Consider the following 19,533-nt stretch of genomic DNA (forward strand, 5'->3'; position numbering starts at 1 on the left):
AAAAGTCATCAAGACTCCAGCTTCCATTACCAGCAAAATGCCAGAGTGAGGCATGGCTCAAGGGTAGAGTGCCATTGGTGAGTGAAAAAGCTGAGCAAGAGCTTTAGACCCTGAGTGTTCAAGCTCCAGTCCAGGGGTGGTGGTAAGGGGAAAGAATCTGTATTTCATGGATTGGAGGTGAGGCTCAAGTGATAGGGCACTTGTCTCATAATTCCAAAAAGAGAAAGAAAAAGAAGTAACTCACATTTCTTTTTTTTTTTGGGGGGGGGGGGTCCAGTCGTGGGGCCTGAACTCTGGGCCTGGGCACTGTCCCTCAGCTCTTCAGCTCAAGGCTAGCACTCTACCACTTGAGCCAAAGCACCACTTCTGGCTTTTTTCTTTTTTGCTTATGTGGTGCTGAGGAATTTAACCCAGGGCCTCAAGCATGCAAGGCAAGCGCTCTACCACTGAGCCATCTTCCCAGCCCATAACTCACAGTTCTAATCCTCTACTCAGGGAGCAGAAATCTGGAAGACTGAGGATTAAAGCCAGCTCCAGTAGAAATGTTTCTGAGCTTCCATCTCTAACAGCAAAATGCTGAACTACAGGCAAGGCTCAAGTGGTAACACACCAGCCTTGCAAGCAGCCAAATGAGAACACGAGGCCCTGAGTTCAAGTCCTGATCCTAGCACAACATTAATGGATTAATAGTTAAATGATTTTTAAGATGCCTGCCAATGGAAGAATAACTCCTCCCCAATTTGTGAGAGGGAATATTGCACATTAAACATCATATCTGTGAAGAGATATAAATAATACAAATACTTTTATTACATGGTGAGGGAAGCAGATGAAATGACACCACTAAATAAAATGCACAGAAAAAGTCTAAGAATAGATCAAAAGCCCAGCATGGTGGTGCACACCTATAATTCCAGCTCTGGGGAGGTTCAGGCAGGAAAACTGAAAGTTCCAAGCCAGGCTGGACTACATAGCAAGACCCTGTCTCAAGCAAAAGAGAAATGCTAACAGTGGCTATCTGTGAGTGGTTAAAGGTGCACATTTTTCTTCTCAGGGCTTTTCAAGATTCCATAAAGTTTCTGCAGTGAATATGCATTACTTTTACAATAGGAAGGTTGTTTTAGGAATTTTTACATAAAGTCTCGGTTTCTTTGTAACCAAATATTTCCATTTTTAACTGCACTAAAGTTGAAGATCAGGAGTCATCCAAAAATGCTGCAATCCTGAAGTTTCTCCTTTTTTTCCTTCTCTGTCTTTCCAGAGGTGGGGAGGAAAGAGAGGATATGAGTTGAAAAGGAAAAATACATTAAGCAAATATATTGTAGAAAGAATTGATGTGAGACTCTTTCCAACTTGGTTTGGGTTGAGATCTGTTCTGCTTAAAATTCAATTACATGTTAACATGATTGTTTGAAATTTTCCTTTAGCCAAACTTATGAGCAGAACCAAGAAGTAGTCATGTTCTGTAAGAAAGTATGTAATTCATGAGAAATAAAAGAGCAGCCTGTGAAACATGGCCAAATTGAAACAAGTCTTCCTGACATGAGCCTGGCCAGTGCAATACTACTGCAAGAGCAGAAGGAAAACCAAAGCATCCATGTTTGAAAGAGTTGCTGGGATGATTCTGTTTGTGAGGGTACTGGAAATAAAATTTGGGCCCACTCTTGCTAGGCAGGCATTCTGCCACTTAAGCCACATCTCCAATAGGATTTTTTTCCCCATGTTATTTTGAAATGGAGTTTCTCTGACTTTTCTGACCAGGCTAACTTTGAACCTCAACTCTTTGCCTGCCAAGACACTAGAACTATATGCTTGAGCCACTATGCCCAGCCTACTTGCTTTAAAAAAAAAAAAAAAGTATTCCAAAATATTAACTAATAGCAAGATCCAACCCATTCTCAAGCTTAGTTCATATCCCTCGGTGAGGATGTTTGGCCTATGATTTTTGCCTGCCCCCCATGAAATCATCTCAAACATCTGAAATTGCAAAGCAAAAAAATCAGTTAGACAGGGGCTAGAAAGGTGGCTCTGTGGAAGAGTGCTTGCCTTGCATGCACGAGGCCCTGGGTTCATTCCTCAGCACCACATAAGCAGAAAAAGCTGGAAGTAGCACTGTGACTCTAGTGGTAGAGTGCTTGCCTTGAGCTGAAGAGCTGAGGGACAGTGCCCAGGCCCAGAGTTCAGGCCCCATGACTGACAGAAAAAAAAAAATCAGTTAGACAAAAACAAGCTGGGAATGGAGAGCAGAAGAGATTGTATGGGACTCCTCCTTCCAAGTTTCCTCGCAGGCTGAAACTTTCCTCTTCTGAATTCACTCACCTTATCTACACTGCTGGCCCAGCAGATATCTAGCTATAAGAACTATTGCCACTTCTTGAACAGAAAGCAATCATTATTGCGATGCTAAACAAAGGTCTTGATGTTTATATAAATTTTAATCAAATTCCACCTTTGTGGGCAGACTTTGGGCATGTGGAACAGCTGTGCATTCTATATAGTCATCAAGCCACTGCAGGCAAGTAACATCTGTGGAGTAGCATGGATGCTGGCAGGGGCAAAGAAGCGTGTGTGTGTGTGTGTGTGTGTGTGTGTGTGTGTGTGTGTGTGTGTGTGTGTGTGTGTATGTGTGTGTGCGTGCTGGTACCAAGGCTTGAACTCAGGGCCACTTCTACCACACCTCCATGTCTGGATTTTTTTTAATGATTAACTGGAAATAGAGTCACATTAACTTTCCTGCTAGGAGGCTGGTTGTGAATCTCCATCCTCAGATCTCAGCCTCCTGAGTAGCTAGGATTGCAAGCATGAGCCACTGGCACCTGATCAGGCAACAGATTTTAGTCAAAAATAAGAGAAAGAATAAGAAAGGAATAAAAAAGTGTGGGTTTCATGTCTGCAGCCAGGTACACCTGAGTCTTAGAGAGGTAAGCAAGGAAAGGGAAAGGGGTGGGGAAATCGGAGGGGAGAGGAAGGCATGGAGGGGAGAGGAGCTCCTGCACTGTGATTGGCTGTAGCTACAGGACAAGTTGGACAGAAGTCTTAGTGTTTGTGTGAGGATCTCATCTCTAATGTAACTGCAGAAGAACTCTTGGAGGACAAAAAATGTGTCAGAAACACCTCAACAAAGAAGAAAGACAAAGGAAGGGAGTGTGGCATGCTCATGTGTGTCTGTTTGTGCTTTATGTTTTTTGGTTTTGGGGTTTTTTTTTCCCCCGGCCATGGGGCCTGAACTCTGGGCCTGGACATTGTCCCTCAGCTCTTCAGTTCAAGGCTAGAGCTCTACCACTTGAGCCACAACGCCACTTCCAGCTTTTTCTGCTTATGTGGTGCTGAGGAATAGAACCCAGGGCCCATGCATACAAGGCAAGCACTCTACCACTGAGCCACCTTCCCAGCCTTTGTTTTTGTTTTTGAGGGGTTTCTTTTTTTGTTGTTTTTTAGTGACCCAACCTATCAGTGCATAGCAATGGGAGATTGTGAGACACAATTGCCTTTGTTTGCATCTAATATAATGTTACAATGTGTTCACTCAGGCTAGTGAGGTCATTAAAGTTCTCTTAATTTAATGGTGACAACCTGGCAAGCTTCCATTAATAGAAAGATTGGTAGAGCAAATGAATAAGAAAGTGGTGTCTCATCAGGCACTGGTGGCTCAGGCCTGTAATCCTAGCTACTCAGCAGGCTGAGATCTAAGGATCATGGTTCCAAGTCAATCCCAACAGGAAAGTTTGTAAGACTCTTATCTACAATTAACCACCAGAAAACCCAAAGTGGAGCTGTAGTGCAAAGTGGTAGAGTGCTTGCCTTGAGCAATAGAACTCAGGGACAGTGCTCAGGGCCTGAGTTCAAGCCGAAAGAAAGAGAGAAGGAGGAGGGGGAGGGAGGGAAGGAAGGCAGGAAGGAAGGCAAGAAGGCAGGAAGGCAGGAAGGCAGGAAGGAAGGAAAGAAGGAAGGAAGGGAGGAAGGGAGGAAGGAAAGTGGAAGGAAGGAAGAAAGGAAGGAAGGAAGGAAGGAAGGAAGGGAGGGAGGGATGTCTCAACATGACTGTGGTATTTCCAATTGTAAACTCCTCTGTTACTCTCTGGGCTGGCAGGACTGTGTGCAGCCTGTGGAGGGAAGGTCAAGAGAAGCTGGACAATCAATGTCTTTTCACCTGATATTATTTGTATCTCTCAAAACTCATGTCATAGGTTTTTTAAATTCAATTTGAGATACTAAGAAAGCCACAAATATAAAATTTAACCATTAGAAAGTCAATTCATTCAAGAGGCCACCTAGTTGTTATGAACGAGGACTACAGAGAGGTCCCTTCACTTGGGAGACTTCTACATTTCAAAACTGTACCCACAGTAGGGTACAGTTTGATAGGGGCTTCCACATCCATTTCCTGTCAGCCACTAGTACTAGAAAGCTATGTGTCTTCCCACCAGGACACTCTAATTCCATGGCTTGGGAATGAGCGAACCACCAATGCTAAGGAAGCATTTTAAGTTCACATGCCTCGAGAGAAAACTTTCCTTCCCAAGCCAGGCATGGGTGGCTCATGCCTATAATCCCTGCTACCCAGAAGACTAAAATCAGGAGGATCACAGTTCCAAGTCAGACCAGGCAGAAAAGTCTGGAAGATTCTATCCACACAGAAGAAGCTGGGCACAGTGGTACTGGCCTGTATTCCTAAAATAGACCTAATACAGGTGTATCACAGTCCAGGTGGAAAAGGGACAAAATAGAGAGCACAGCCATCGCAAATAAAAAATAAAAAGAGCTGGGGGTGTGTCTCAGCCATAGAGCACCAGAGTACCAAGAAGAAGGAGTAGGAGGAGGGAGGGAAAGGAGGGGAGAGGAGAAGAGAGGAGAGGGGAGAGGAGGGGAGGGGAGGGGAGGAAGAAAGGAGGAGAAAGAAAACTTTCACCTAAAAAGAGAGGCTCCCTTGAACAGACGTCCTTGGGGTAACAGATGCTCCATCCACAGGCTGGGGCCTGGGGGGGGGGGAGGCGGGGGGGGGAGGGAGGAAGGCGGGGGTGGAGAGGCGGGGGGGGGGGGGGGGAGGAGGGAACCCTAGTGGCCAAAGCCCCCTCATCTACCGGAGGGGGCCATCCATGCTGCGACTCATCTCTCCCGGTTCCTAAATTCCATGAGCCTTTCTATTCTCCTAGCTGCAGTGGGGAGAGGAAGAAGAGAGATGTGGATGGATTGGGGGGAGCGGAAGGAGGGGCTGGAAGAAGGGGTCAACCACGAGCCCTTCGAAGGAGGGAGGCCTCGCCTGGACGAAGATGACTTTATTATCTTCAGAAGAGAAGAAAAAACAAGCTTTTTATATCCATATCCACCCCCCCCCCACGCCACAGGCGCACCCCAGCCCACATTCCTGTAGGCGGCTGTCTGACTTTCTCCCTGGGGCTAAAGGGCTGCTGCGCCCCTTTTTCCTTTGTCCTGGGGTGCAGGAACATGGCTGCGGGGCTAGGGGAGGGGGAAACGGGGGGGGGCTTGGAGGGGGGGGCCACTGGGTCCAGGCCCAGCGGGGGGGGAGGGGGAGGGGTCTGGAGCCAGGGTCCCGGACCAGCAGGGGGGGAGGAGGGAGGAGTCTGGAGCCAGGGTCCCGGACCAGCAGGGGGGGAGGAGGGAGGGGTCTGGAACCATGGCCGGGCCCAGCAGGGGAGAGAGGGAGGGGTCTGGAGCCAAGCTCCAGGCCCAGCAAGGTGGAGGCATGGACTCCCCACCCCCACCCCCCACCCCCGCCCTGGGCCTGGCCCTCACCGCGGGGGCCAAACCCCACAACCTGGGGGGGGGGGGCGCGCTCCTGCACTGTAGAGCCAAGTCCGAGCTCGGGGTGGGAGGGAAGGGTCCTGGGGTACGGGGTGGGAGACCCCAGATGCCATCGACTCCAAAGTGACAAGGTCCTGGCGTGGGACCTCGAGCCGGGTCCTTTTCTTGCAGCAGAGCCTCCCTGGGGGGCGCCCCACAGATGGTGTAGGGCGCTGGGGGGGGTGGAGTATGCCGGACCCCCCACCCGCAAGGGCCCGCGGTGCCGATCAGGCCTCGTCCCCCGCCCTGCACCGCCCCGGCGCGATGTGCACCGCGGCCGCGCCCCGGAGCTGCGCCCCGGCTTCCACGCGGCGTGGCGCGTGCAGGGAGCGGCCGAGCCCGGGACGTCGGTGCCATTTCCGGGAACTTGGCAGCTTCGGTGCGGAGACCCGAGGCCTAGCTCCACTGAGAACTTATTTAAATGTGGGGGGGGCGCGGCTCTGTCACTGACACTCTGAGCACTGGTTACCCCCAAGATCTTGGAGGTGTGGGGTGCTCTTTGTTTGTTTTGAATTACTTTATCTTTCGATTTGTTCTTTGGAAGGTGAGCCCGGTTTGGACTTCAGGCTGATGAGGAATCGCCCCCCAAGGGGTTCTCGGGGATCACCCTTTCCCCCCCCACATACACACACCCTCCCCAGTGCACCCTAACCCCGAACCTGTCACCCCAGCACTCCACCGCCAGGCCCAGGAGCTGTCTGTGGTGCTGGGCCACCCCGGGGAGGGACGGAGAAGAATCTAAAGGAAAGAAAGTGCGGGCACGCCTTGCAGCCGCTGGCCAGCCCCGTAACATCCAGAGCGACAAATCCACCCAGAATCTCATCGCCCCAAGGCCTGTCGGTCCCACGTAAGGGCCAGTGACGCCGACCCCATCCCGAGACCAGGAAAAGACCTGAGATCCACCCCACCGCTCTAGACCACACAGCCAGGGCGCCAGGCTGACCAGCTTTCCCACACCAGTTTGACCCTGCCCCTGATAAAGGCCCACTGGTGGTATCTTTTTAAAAAAAAAAATCAGTTTCTTTCCAAGTACGTTGATTTCCATCCCTGCCTAGCTTTAAACAACAACAACAACAACAAAACCAAGCAGGTCCCTTCCAACATATTTTGTAACCACGTGCTTTAACAAGAACTCAAGTTTTCCCACCCCCTAGGGAGAGCTTTTCCAAATATTTTTAGAAAGATAAAGATATAACAAAAACAAACCACTCACGAGCTGCCTGTTTCTAGAGGGATGGTGGGTTTGGCACTCTGGGCAAGGGCAGCTTAGGCAGCTGGCCAGAGAGAAGGAAGACCAGGTTTGAAGGTAAGTGGGTCTACATTGTAACAGAGGAGGTTGGCTGTGTTGTTTCCCTGGGTGCTGGCTTTCATTTTCGAGGGTGGAGTGACTATAAACGGATAGAGGAGTTGTAGGTAGATTTGCTTGAGGCTCCAAGCCAAATAGCAATGTTACTTTACAATTCATTGAAAAATCACTAGCGGGGATTACAAAGGCTGGTGCCTAGCTGAACAGTTTAACTTCTTCCTTAACACACAACTACAGATGTGTGCTAGGTTCGCTGGGGTTCCTGAGCTGATGATCTGGGTGGGGGGAGCAATGGTAGGGGGCTTTGTGGGTTTTAAAGCATTTCTCTGAAACAAGTTCGTTTTTCCACATTCTTGGAGAAAGCCAAGAGTGTCACAGAACCCGCTCTGTCTTGCCAGACATCTACTTAACCAAAGGAGCAATCCAAATTGAGTTCAGCCATAAAGTGCTGAAAGCAAGAAAGGGAGTAGAGCTCCGGTGACAGTCATATTGGGGCTGTGACTAACCCCCAGAATCCCCATGAGAAAAGGCAAGATAGCTTGATCCTGGCTTCTCAGAAGACCCAGGGTTACCTACCTTGCCTATTACACCCCAGCACCCCCCAAAAAAAACACTTATAAAAATATTAGGGCAGGCACAGGTATTCAAAAGGACCCCTTGCAAGGAAATGAACCAGTTTGCTTTTGACTTTTAAGCAGTAGTTTGGGACTCTTAAATACTAGAGCATCTGGTCAAGTACACAGCAATGCTGAAGTGGGTATGGGGGACCCCCGTACCCAGCTTTCTTTCTGGGACAACCCTCCCTGGGGACAAATCCCAGCATTCAATTTGCTAATGTGTAAAGCAACTACAACTAACCAAAACCCAAACCAATTTAGACAAAAGAGATTGCTATGATTTCAGGGGAGAGGGGGGGATGTAAGAAAACATGACTGCAAAGAAAAGGAACTAGGAAAAGTCTGAATATTACTATGAGCTGTGGAGACCTAGTTGTCTGTAGATCTGATACATCTCCCTCCATCTACCACCAAAAGAGTGCAAGTTCAGCTTTGAGAATGAAGCAAAGTGACCTACACACACACACACACACACACACACACACACACACACACACACACACACACACACACACACACACACACACACACACAGGGTAATTTCCCAGGCCCTGGCAGCAAATAGGTGCTGTTGCCTTGATTGGATTTGTAAGTTTGCTCAAGAATTTTCTTTACCTGGACCAAAGGTAGTACTCTGGGTGGATTCATTAGTGTGTGTGAACTCTATATACTTTCCCACATTCCCTCTTTTGCCCAGAGCTGATCAGGCTCACCCTACCCAGGGTAGATAGAGGTGATAACTATAGCAAATTCAAGTTCTGCAAAGTGCCTTTTTAGGAAAATCATTGGAAACTGTTGGAACTTGATTTCTTTAAAAACCCAACTTCAGTGAAGATGAAACCAGGAGAATCTGCAGAATGCCCAGGTTTGGGGCATTCCCCAACCAGATCCAATGGTACCCGGTTTCTAGTCCAGCCCAGCTGTCTGAATTTGCCCCAACTCATCAGGCCAAAAACAAAACAAAAGATCAGGGCCAGTGCAGACCCTTTTGTTAGAATCAAAGAAGATGAAGACTATTTTTTTAAGCAAATTGATGAGCTGGAGAGAAATCTGCAAACCACTCCCTAATTAGCTAGGATCTGACCAAGGCGCCTGAGGCCATTTGCTCCTGGATTCCTACCTCTTTTCTTTCTAGCTTCCTTCCCACTCCTGAGCTTACATTCCCACAAACACTCACACCTGACCGTGTTTAACTCCACTCAGGTTCAAGCCTGTGGGAAAGTGGGAGGAGAGGTCTGGATGTGTTTCGGCTGAACCGAGGACAAGAGTGAGGATTGTCAGAGACGGGCAAGACTTTGGAGAATCTCCTAGGATAATGACCTAGGTGCTGAAGAGAATAGCAGCTCTGTAATTGTAAGGTGACTTGGTTTTCTTTCTGGTCCCAGTCACCTTGACAGGGAAGCCAAGCCCTGGTGGGGGTAACTTTGAGCATTTAGAGAGATGGGGAGGGGGACAGGCAAAGGGTCCCACTCTCTGTGGATGGTCTCTCTTTGGAGGGGGTGTCTTTCCACAGGCCAGATAAAAACCCTGGCACTCCGGGTACCAGAGTTTGCCTTTCCATTCCCACTCCAGACATCCTAGCGCAGGGAAGTCGTTAGGATGCACGGCTCAGCGGCGTGGGCCTGGGGACTGAGAAGGCCAGGATCAAAGCTGAGACAAGGCTTGGTGAGCAGGCCTCTGTGTGTCCCCAGGGGCGTCCTAATTGCTCGCCCAGGCCGCCATCCCCGCTCCCAGTCTGTCTGGCCCTGCGGGCGCCCAAGCCGCAGGCTGCCCAACAGCTGCCAGGCCCCAGGAGCACTGGGGACCCCCGCCATCTTGAGAAGACCCCTAGGAGAAGGGGAAGGGGGGTGTAGACTGAGATCCACGCCCCAGAGCTAAGCTGGAGCCTCTAGGCAGGCGGAGACAGTGAGGGAGAAGCCGCTGCTGCCCGCTAGCCATCGCCCAGATTCGGCCAGCACCGAAGTTCTCCTAGGCCTCCCGGGCCATCCTGAAAACATCCGCCTAAAAAGAAAGATTATCAGCCTGAAAGAGGACCGCGTGATAAATAAACCTGTTTTTACACCAGCCAGCCCAGCGTCTTCACAGATTTGACAAATCTCTAATATTCTAGAAGGGCTTTTTTCCTTTCCTTAAACCAGTCGCACCTTTCATGACTACACATTCTGCTTTTTAGTAAAATTAGCTCCCTGGGATTTCATCGCTTGTTAAAAAAAGATAAACTTTATTTTCTTTTGTCCTTTTCAATCACAAAAAAATCTATATTTTTTTCGTCTAAGCATTTATTTTGTACTGAATCCAAAAGGAAAAAAAAAAGACATGAAAAGAAAAAAATCATGTTTTTACTAACGTATATAAGTGACTCTTTTTTTGGACAACATATAATAAATATGATATATCACTTATCACTCAGTCTTTGCAAATGTACTTTTTTTTTCATATTATGGAGCATGCCACTTTTCCAAAATTAAAAAAAAAAAAAAAAAAAAAAAAAAAGCTCATGAGAAATCAGTGCAAAGTCCTCAAATCACCCTATTTTTTTCTGAGGCAGACCGAAGTCCACAACACCCTATGCCGGAGGGTGCTGTGGAGTCCACCACAATGCGCTCTGCCCCTGGGGTTCCTCTCCTGGCCCTTCTTCCCCCCCCCCCCCTTAGCCCTCCCCCCTCCCCCCTCCTGCTTGTCCCTAAAGTCGGTTTTGTTCTGTTAAAGAATCTGCGGGTTTTTGATTGTGTGTGTGTGTGTGTGTGTGTGTGTGTGTGTGTGTTTCACTTACTGGTTGTACTTTTGAGTCACAACGGCTGTGGGGGAGCTTTCCAGCCCTGCCTGGGGAGGGGGGAGGGGGATGGAGAAGAGAGGGCGCTGGCTCCTCTTTTGGGGGTGACCTTCCGGGGCTCACGGGTGGTGGGGTGAGCGTTTTCTCCTCTCTGAACTCCGAGGCCTTGGTGACTCGGTGCACGCGCGGGGAGGGGGAGGGGGGAAGAAAGAGAGAGAGAGAGATCGGGATGGGGTGATGTGGTGTCGTGGGGGGCCTTTCACCCCCTGCTTCTTCACCGGGGGTGTGGGGTGCCCGGGATGGGGTTGGGCAGAGGGTTGAGGCCGGGCTGACCGCCAGGCCCCAGCCCGTGGATGAGCACGCGGGGCACCAGCGGCCGCTGCAGCTGCGGGTGGGGCGCGGGCGGAGTCCGGTACACGCTGCTGTACACGGCGGCGGCCGCCGCGGCCGCCGCGGCGCTGTCCATGCTGCCCAGCAGGCTGGGGTGGTAGAAATAGGGCGAGGGGAACATCCGCTGCAGCGCCGAGTAGTTGCCAGCCTCGGCCAGCAGCTCCAGACCCACCGCCGTCTGCCGCTTCCACTTGGTCCTGCAAGAGAGCGCGCGCGCCACGCGCGGCTGTGGGCACCGTCTCGGCACAGTCCGGGGCCCTTTCTCCTCTCCCCTCTCCCATCCTCCTTCACCCCACGCAGCCTTCTGGCACCCTGGAATGCACACGGCACTCTCCCGACGACCCAAAGCCCAAAGCACCTTCCTAAAAACACCCCGGGTCGCTGGAACCCTACGAGCCAGCCGCGCAGGGCCTTCTCCGGGTCCCCGGCGCTACCTTTGCCCCCCACGCTCAGCCCTCCTAGTCTGGCCACTTCCTGAAACTTTCCCTGGAGGCCCAAGAAGACCCCCTTTTCCCCCAGTAGTGGTCTTTCTCCTCCTCTTCTTAATCTTCCCTTTCTGGGACCCTCCAGCCGGCCCAAAATACCAGCTCCCGCCGCTCCGGGCTCCTCTTCCCTTCCTTCCCTGTCACCAGGACTAAACAAAGAGTAGCAGAGACAACTGCCCCCCCCCCCCGCCCTGTACCCCAGCCTCTCTCACCACCACCACCCCTTCTCCCTCCAAGGGCTACGGTGATAACTCTTTTATCACTGGTCCTTAGAGCAGGGCAGGGGGTGGGGTCAAGGGGTGGGGGGGCTTGGGGCCAAAGAGGGTAACACGATTTTAAAAACCAAATTTCGTTTGAGAGAGGGCTATCCCAAGGGAACAAGAGCTCCTGATTATTCTGGGTTTCAAGATATTTTCTCCTCGGGGAGAAAGTCATAATTAAAACCTGTGATCTGTTCCTGCTTAAGTCTCCTCCCTCCCCCCCACTACTGCACCCCCCGCTAGGAAGGAGAGGGGAGCAGGCGGCTGCTCCTGCCGTCTTCCTGAAGGAAAGCTAGGGCTGGTGGGCCTTACCCAGCAACTCCAGCCAAATTAATAAACATGTCGCCCATTTTAAATTGCCTCCAAATGACACTAATGTTTTCCGACAGAATTAGGGTGGCTGAAACCGTATGTAATGAGACAGAAAATTATGGTAAAGATGACAACTGGATAGGCATTTCCAACTGCACTTATGGACGATTAGAACACGAACAAGAGAAAAGGAGGGGGGGAGAAAAGCTGAGACCAGGGAGAGGAGGACTAGGCGTGGAAAAGACAGCTTAACCTCGCCTTGGATCGCCTCGGATTGCCCAGCCCTGGCCCTACACATCATGGCCCTGCCAGAAAGGCCGGCTGCTTGCTTAATTTCTAAACAAGAGGCGCCGGGGCAGGCTTGACATCAGAGGCAGCTAATGTCGGGGACACCACCACCACTCCCCCCACCCCCCAGTCTGGATACTTGGCCAGCTGCCTGATTCTCCAGCCTGGGGCTGCCGACCCCAGTCTAACCCATCTGGGCTTTACTCATTTCTAAAGCCATGATGACCAAGGCTCAGACCCTTAGCTCTCCCAACAGCTTCAAATTTAAGCCTAGGCTGGTGGGATAGCTCTGTGAGGACTACGATCCTGGGCCTCATTGCTGGCTTATGCACATTTGGAACTGGCTGGGGCAAGTCCAGAGTAACACACACACACACACACACACACACACACACACACACACACACACACACACGCTGGGCCTGAGTGTCAGCTGCACAGATGTCTCAATTTGAGAAGATGTGACTTGATTGATTTGGGGACAAAATGGGGGGGGGAGAGCAGGGGAGGAATTCCAACAGCTCAGGTTTCAGAGGGAAAGTAGCACCTGTTAAAACCCTCTGTCCTTCTCGCCTTGGGGGTGTGGTTAACCCCAGCCCTCCCCTGGAAAGCACCCCCAAGTATCCACTGTGGCACTCTTCGGTCCCTAGAGTCTTTAGGGGTCAAGAGAGAAGAAGATTGCTGGTAGTCATGACCCAAATAGCAGATGCCTCTGATCCCCCCACACAGCCTTCCTTACCTGCGGTTCTGGTACCAGGTCTTCACTTGGGTGTCAGTGAGATTGAGTGCAGCTGCTAAGTCCATGCGGTCCTGGACGCTCAGGTACTTCTGCCGTTCAAAGCTACGCTCCAACTGATTGAGCTGGTGATCCGAGAAGGCTGTCCTGGCTTTTCGGGGCTTCTTGGCTCTCACCGGCGGACTCTCTCGGCTGCTACTGATCTCTCGGTCTCCTTCCTCCTTTGTTCCTAGGAGAGAAACCAAGTTGTATAACTTGACATGGAAACAGGTAGGGTGTCCTCCAGACACACATTTCTACCTTCCTAGGCCACCCACTCACCATGGGGACACTGCAGTGTGTCCCCTGCTCACACACACATCCTTGGGCCTCATGGAGGAAAAAGATTGTTTTCTGGTTGGGGAGTTGAGACCTTGTACTGTGCTCCAAAAAGGATTCAAAAAGGCTGTGTGATCTTCTGATGGTTGGAAGTTGAAAGTTTAAAAAAAAAAAAAAGAATTTCAATAAAAGGCTCTTTGTCCTGGTTTGGGATGAGGCATTGTCTTTTCAGTATTTTCACGAAGAACAGATTTTTTTAAATTTACTCCTTTTCAAAAGTCCTGCTAATTTTTTTTCAGGCGGGGACATTTTTCTCATTTGACTTCCCCCTTACCATCTTCTTACAAGTTAGACATTGGTTTCTCAGAGACACTTGGGGAATGTTGGAATCAAGCTTTCTGCAGTCGCCTACACTGGGTCTTTGAAGGCTTCCCAGAGACAGTATACCACCAGGTAAAGGCTGTGGCAGGCGAGCTCAAAATCAGCCCGACCAGGTGACAGCGCGCAGATTTCCGGATTCTATTTGTCAACTTTGGTTTTTTACTGAAATGCCTGGAAATCGATATGTCAATCCCTCTCTGTTTGTACCCGTTTGTGCAGTACTCCTTGATCTTCCCTGCAGGAAGAACAATAATCTCTCTAATTGACCCACTGGGGAGGTTGGTGCACGGAAAAATCGCCAGCCTAGACCGTACATCTGTTTTGGGCACTATTATGCTAATGTTGCAATAGTAAAACAAGGAGCCAATATCCTACCTTCTAGATACTACGTATCTTTACCAAAGAACGAAGTAATAACAACAATAATAATAGTAATAGTAAATAACCTATCAATGAAGTATTTAAAAAAAATAAACTCCCATGCCATAAGAAACACTCTTTTACGAAGCAAAGGCCAGAACCTTTATGGAATTACCTGAGAAGAAAATGAAAAGGGAAGCGTAGAAGATTACTTCTGTGGTACCTTATAAAAATAGATAAATCCTGCCTTTTACATTTTGATTTCTATAAATGCTACCCCCTCCTTATTTTTAAGAAGGCAAAAATTTACCAAGATACTGGCATTTTATTGGGGGCTCTTTTGGCAAAAAGAGTGCTTTAAATTAAATGAAAACGGATCATAATTTTTAAAAAACTTAGCTCTCCATTCTAATCATTTTTTTTTTTGGAAAGTTGCTTAATCAGCTTGGGGAAAAAAAGCAACATTTTTTTCCCTTCATTAAACGGAACAATTCCTGAACCGGTGTTTGAAAACTACGGAGGGGGCTTCATCTGCATAAAATAACGATCGGTTTGTTCACACCCCCAGGCACCGGGGCGCTAAGCAGATTCTTTTTCCCACCTCCCCTTCCATTTCCCATCCGAGGAAAAAAAAAATAAAAACAACCAATTCAGTTTTCTTCTCCCCCACATCCCCCTCTTCCCCGGCTCCAAATAAAAAGTATTTCCCATCAGATCTCCTAGCTGCCACCTTCAGCCTCTCAAGACATGGAAATTATGTAAAACAAAGAAAGGGGCCGGCTGGCGTGGAGGCGCCAACAATAAACAGAACTTGGGCTGCGGCGCCCAGGCCTCGGCCGGATTTGCACACTGGGCGACGGCGGAGGATCGGGTGGGAAGACCCCGGGATAAATAAATCCCCCTTCTCCGGAGACGGAGCGCCCTGGAGAAGGGAGCCGACAGCGGAGGGGGAGGAAGGGGGCGCCGGGCGGGCGGCGGGCGGGCCGGGCGGGGCGCGACTCACCGTGGCATTTGAGGTCGCCCTGGGCTTCCTCCCGCTTGTCCAGCTTGGTTTTGCCGTCGTCTTGCTCCAGCTTGGGCCTGAAGCTGTCGTGCGCCCCGTGGTTCTCGGGCTTCGGCGTGTGGTGCGGGGAGGGCACGCTGGTGCTGTAGGGCGCGCAGGCGGCCAGGGGTTTGCTGTCTCCCAAGATGTCCTTGATTAAAAAAGAAGAGGTGGAAGTCCTGGGGGCCGCGGGGGCCGAGCCCAGCTGCTGCCCGGCCGGCGGGGGCGGCGGCGGCGGCGGCGGCTGGTGTTGAGGCGAAGGCTGCAAACTTTGCGTCGGGGCCGAGGCTGCGGGCGGCGGCGGCGGCTGGCTGTGCGGGAGATGATGGTGGTGGTGGTGGTGCTGGGGCCCGTCTGGGACCATATGCGACTCCGGGGGCTCCAGGGTGACCGAGATGGGCGAGGAAGGCGCCGTCCCCACGGTGTCGATCTCCGAGCACGGGGACGGGGTGGCCTGACTCCTAAAATCCGTGGCGGTCCTGGCCTCTCCGAGCGGGCGGAAATCTCCGTTCATCACGCCCGGGCTGCCCGAACTGGCACTGGACAAGATCGTGTCTATTCCAAAACTCGACCCGCTGGTCCCTTCCATTGTTGTCACTTCGACATGAGGTCCAACGCCTCGCGCCGGTCGGCAGCCGCCCGGAGGAAGCGAAAGGAAGCGATCGATGATCGGAACACAAAATCAAGCAGGACCACCAGGTTGACGCTGCTTTCGGGGGGAAAAAAAGAGGAGGAAAAAAAAAGCGGGGCGGGAACGGAGGCGAGGTGATCGGGAGGTGGCAATCGGTGGACACTTTGGACACAACTTTTGATTTTTTTTTCCTTTTTCTCCCCCTTATGCAAAACGTGAGGGGATCGAGAGAAAGAACGATCGAAGGAGAAAGTCACCCCCAAATAAACAAATAGAGGGTAGCCAGGCCGTGCGCTCCGCGTCCGGGCCACCGCGCACGTGGGGGCGGCGGTGGCGGCGCGGGGGTCCCCGGGCGCAGGTGACCACGGCAGGGAGCGACCCTGCCGCCGCCGCCACCGCCGCAGCCGCCGGGGTCCGCCCGCAGCCTGGCACCGGCCGCCGGGGTCCGCCCGCAGCCTGGCACCGGCCGCGGCGAGAGCCGAGCCTAGTGGCCGCGCGCGCGCGCGCGCCCTCGGAAGGTGGCCGCGGCTCGCGAGCACCGACGCCTCGGCCCCGACTTTCTGAACTTTCTGGGAAAGTTGTGGCGCGCGGACCCCGCCGCGGTAGCCGGGGGCGACCCGAAGAGAAGGAGGAGGAGGAAGAGGAGGAGGAAGAGGAAGGAGGAAGGATAAGGAAGGGAAGAACGCTGGCACCGGCGGAGCAGACGGCGGAGACGCGGCGCCCGGCGACTCCCGCCGCTGCCGGGCGCATTCCCTTGTAATCCCGGCCGCTGGCGGGCGGCGCCGGCCCCCCTCCCGTGACGTCACGGCCGCGGCCGCCGCGCCCCCCGCCGCCCGGGCCGCGCGTCGGGCACCGCGCGTCCCCATTGGTCGCCCCCGCGCTAGCCGGCGACGCCGACGTGCCCAGGAGCCAATGGGCGCCCGGCTCGCCAGCCCGTCGGCAGGCGCGGCTCGGGCCCCGCTGCTCTTTTGAGAAACCCGCACAGCCTGGGCCGGCAGCCCCCGAGCTGCTGAGCCCCTTAGTCCGGTGGTCCTGGCGGAGCCCACGATCACGAGTGAGGGGCACAGGGAGAAGGGAGGGGGAGGCAAGGCAGGGGACGCTGGCAAAGGCAGACCCGCGCGGGGAGGAGGGGGGGGGGGGCTCCAAGGCGAGGCCGGGGCCACCGTTTGCCCTTTTCCTGAAGTCTGGTGGACCGGGCGCGAGGAGCAAAGCGGGCCGGGCAGACTCCCCGCAGCGTCCCCTCCACACGCGCGCGCGCACCGACCGCCCCGAGACACTGAGGGCCGAGGAAGGGGCCTGGGTGGACCCCCGCAGCCCGGGGCCTGGCGCGGGCAGCCTCTGCGTTCGATCTCCCCCGGCCCGGCAGCCCGTGCGTCCCGGGCTAGGCCCCAGCAGCTCCCAGATCCGCATCCACAGCTCGGCGTGGACCGCTCCCCACCGCTTCCCCCACCCCCAAACCCGGGCCTCCAACCGAAGACGCCTGGCTAAACATCTTCTCCCCACGCGGGCCAACGGGGCCCCGTCCTCCTCCGATGGCCGGGTGCACGGCGGGCTTCGGAACCCCGGGGGCGAGTCCGTGTGTCCCCCACACACCCCACGCGCTGGCTGGTCCCCTCCCCCTTCCGCCGGGTCCCCCCACTTGTCGGTCGCCGTGGATCCATTTGGGACCCGGGGCGAGGCCGGTGACGCGCGGGCGCGGGGCAGCGGCTCGCATTCTTTTCCTCTAGGACGTCTCCAACCTGTCTCTTGTTGAATGTCAGAGTAATGGGAAGTGCCAGTGACAAGGCGGCGTATTACTCCTGATGAAGTGCCGTGTCAACCTAATTAGCGGAGTAATTATAAGGTGCTAATGAATGATTCAAAGTTCTTGGAGTTACATTTTACTCCAAATTACCATTTTTTGAAGAACCCTATGGATCTTCGTGCTTGGCGTCGCTGCCAGTGCCGAGAACCAGGAGGAGAAGATGGCCCTTCTCTCTCCCAGGGCTGGGCGGGAGAAGCCGAGGTTTAGATGCGTTTCTGTAGGTCTCTTTTTTTGGGGGGGCGGGTACCGCTTTTCTTCTTCTCCCTTACGGGGGTGTGGGAAGTGGCCTCCTGGGTTCGATCTTGCCTTTGGTTGGGAACTGTGGTGTGAGCCCCAAGTCTGGAAGGGGTCGTTGGGAGACGCGGCCCCCTTTCGTTTTCTTTGGGGGGGGAGAGGAAATGGAGAGACGACCCCTCCCCAAAAATGCCCGCGCTATTTTGAGGGGCTGTTGAGCAGTTTCTTTCCCTCATCTTGGAGGTTCCCCCGTCTCCTTCCCTACCCCCCAGTAGTAGGCTCAGAACAGCGGAGAGAGATGGGACGGACGAGGCAAGCATTTCCACCCTCCGATCCGCTTGCGCTTTTTCTTTGCAGAAGGCGATGGGGAGTTTGGCGGTGGGACCCACGCCGCGTGGGTGAGCGGAAGCATGCCACGCGGGCTGCGGCTCCCCGCGGGGGGCCGATCGACGCTGGGCCCGGAAGAGGCCCACTGAACGTGCGGATGGGCCCTGGCCTGTTGAGGCGGGCCAGCCTGGGATGGAGGCCGGGAAAGGCCTGGGATGGAGGCCGGATTGGGGGAGTGGTGGGTGGCGTTGGCCTCCCGCCGGTCCGGAGCTGCGTGCTGGCCACGCAGAAGCCTTTTCCTCCGGCCTGGCCTCGGCCCATGCGTCCCGCGTGCGCTGCGGCCACGCGCCGGGGTCCGGGGTGCCCGGGGCGCCAAGTTCCTCCCCCTCCCAGAGCCCACGCGGGACATCTTGGCACCCGAATTGACCACCTCGGGAAGGGCGCTCGGGCTGTGAGCGATCGCTCCGCTCTTCCGCCCCCCCCCCCCGCCCCTTCTTCGGTGATCGATTGGGGTTCTGCCCACGCTGACATCACCCGCCAACTTCCCAAAGGAGCTGTGGGTGTTATTTTGGTTTGGGAGTGGGGTGGGGGGTGTTTTTCCCCCCTCGCCCGGGGGGAGGGGGGACCTCCGCCTCGCTCTCCCCCTCGCCGCAGGATTCAGGGTAGGAAGTGGAAAAGAGGGAGAAGACAAATGTAAAACTCCCAGATCTGACGGCCCTGCGCAAATCAATTATTCTCGACCTTGATAAATAATTCATTTAAGCCTGTTTTTGTTTTGTTCCGACGCCGAAAATGACTCCAGAGCTAAGAAAAAAAATTTAAAAAGGCGGATCGCACAGCTTGTGCTGGAAGGTTCGACCCGGGGCTTGGCCGGGAATGATTCACAACACTGGAAATGCGACCTACGGAATCTGGAAGGGAAAGGGAAGGTCCAAGTGTCGGGGGAGGGGGGGCGCGGGGTAGGAAAACCCCAAACCAGACCGGAACTCAGTGGGCCTCGCCTTGGAAATCGTTCAGATTCTATTTTCTTTAAGGGGGAAAAAATATCCATTCTTGTAGGAGATTTCTTCAATACTAGCTTCAGGAGCGAAGGAAAACTACAGCCTTGACCTTTACCAAGTCCTATGTGTGGGTCCTTCCCAGACAGGAAATGACCCGAGGAATCTAAAGAGGTACTCAAACATCAGATCACAAACCACCAAGAACAAAATCCCCAGGGCTAGGGCTTAAACTTCTCCGTCCTTTTATTTATTTATTTTTCTCTCTTTCCAGACACACTGCTCTTTTGCTATTATTTCCCCAGAAAGTATATATAAATTGTGTGTCAAAAAGTCGTCCCTTTCGTAGTAAGAAAAGCATAATTTACTGTTCATTAGTTTAAAAAATCAGAATTCAAAAAGAAATCGCATTTTCAAGTGAACGACTATGCATTTACTAAATTTAATCTCACTTACTGAATTTCCCTCT

At 53.0% G+C, this 19,533-nt stretch overlaps 1 protein-coding gene across 1 annotated transcript; it reads right to left on the minus strand.

Moving 5' to 3' along the window:
- Nucleotides 1-10,772: 10,772 nt before the first annotated feature.
- On the minus strand, nt 10,773-15,662 carry Barhl2 (BarH like homeobox 2). The gene is made up of 3 exons (XM_070007281.1): nt 15,032-15,662; nt 12,973-13,198; nt 10,773-11,085 (listed from the first exon to the last, which is right to left on the minus strand). Exons 1-3 carry the CDS (start codon nt 15,657-15,659, stop codon nt 10,773-10,775), a joined length of 1,167 nt encoding a protein of 388 aa, XP_069863382.1. The 5' UTR covers nt 15,660-15,662.
- Between the last annotated feature and the right edge of the window lie 3,871 nt (nt 15,663-19,533).

The sequence above is a fragment of the Dipodomys merriami genome, unplaced genomic scaffold (genome assembly GCF_024711535.1).
Source record: "Dipodomys merriami isolate MVZ:Mamm:240054 unplaced genomic scaffold, mDipMer1.0.p SCAF_7, whole genome shotgun sequence".
NCBI lineage: Eukaryota > Metazoa > Chordata > Mammalia > Rodentia > Heteromyidae > Dipodomys > Dipodomys merriami.

Bases quoted from the DNA above. Each gene is read 5' to 3' on its own strand.
- Barhl2 (XM_070007281.1), bottom strand. From the start codon at position 15,659: ATGGAAGGGACCAGCGGGTCGAGTTTTGGAATAGACACGATCTTGTCC. The intron at 13,199-15,031 runs GTGAGTCGCGCC...TTTCTCTCCTAG, and splicing joins GGGCGACCTCAAATGCCACG to GAACAAAGGAGGAAGGAGAC. The intron at 11,086-12,972 runs GTAAGGAAGGCT...GCTCTCTTGCAG, and splicing joins ACCTGGTACCAGAACCGCAG to GACCAAGTGGAAGCGGCAGA.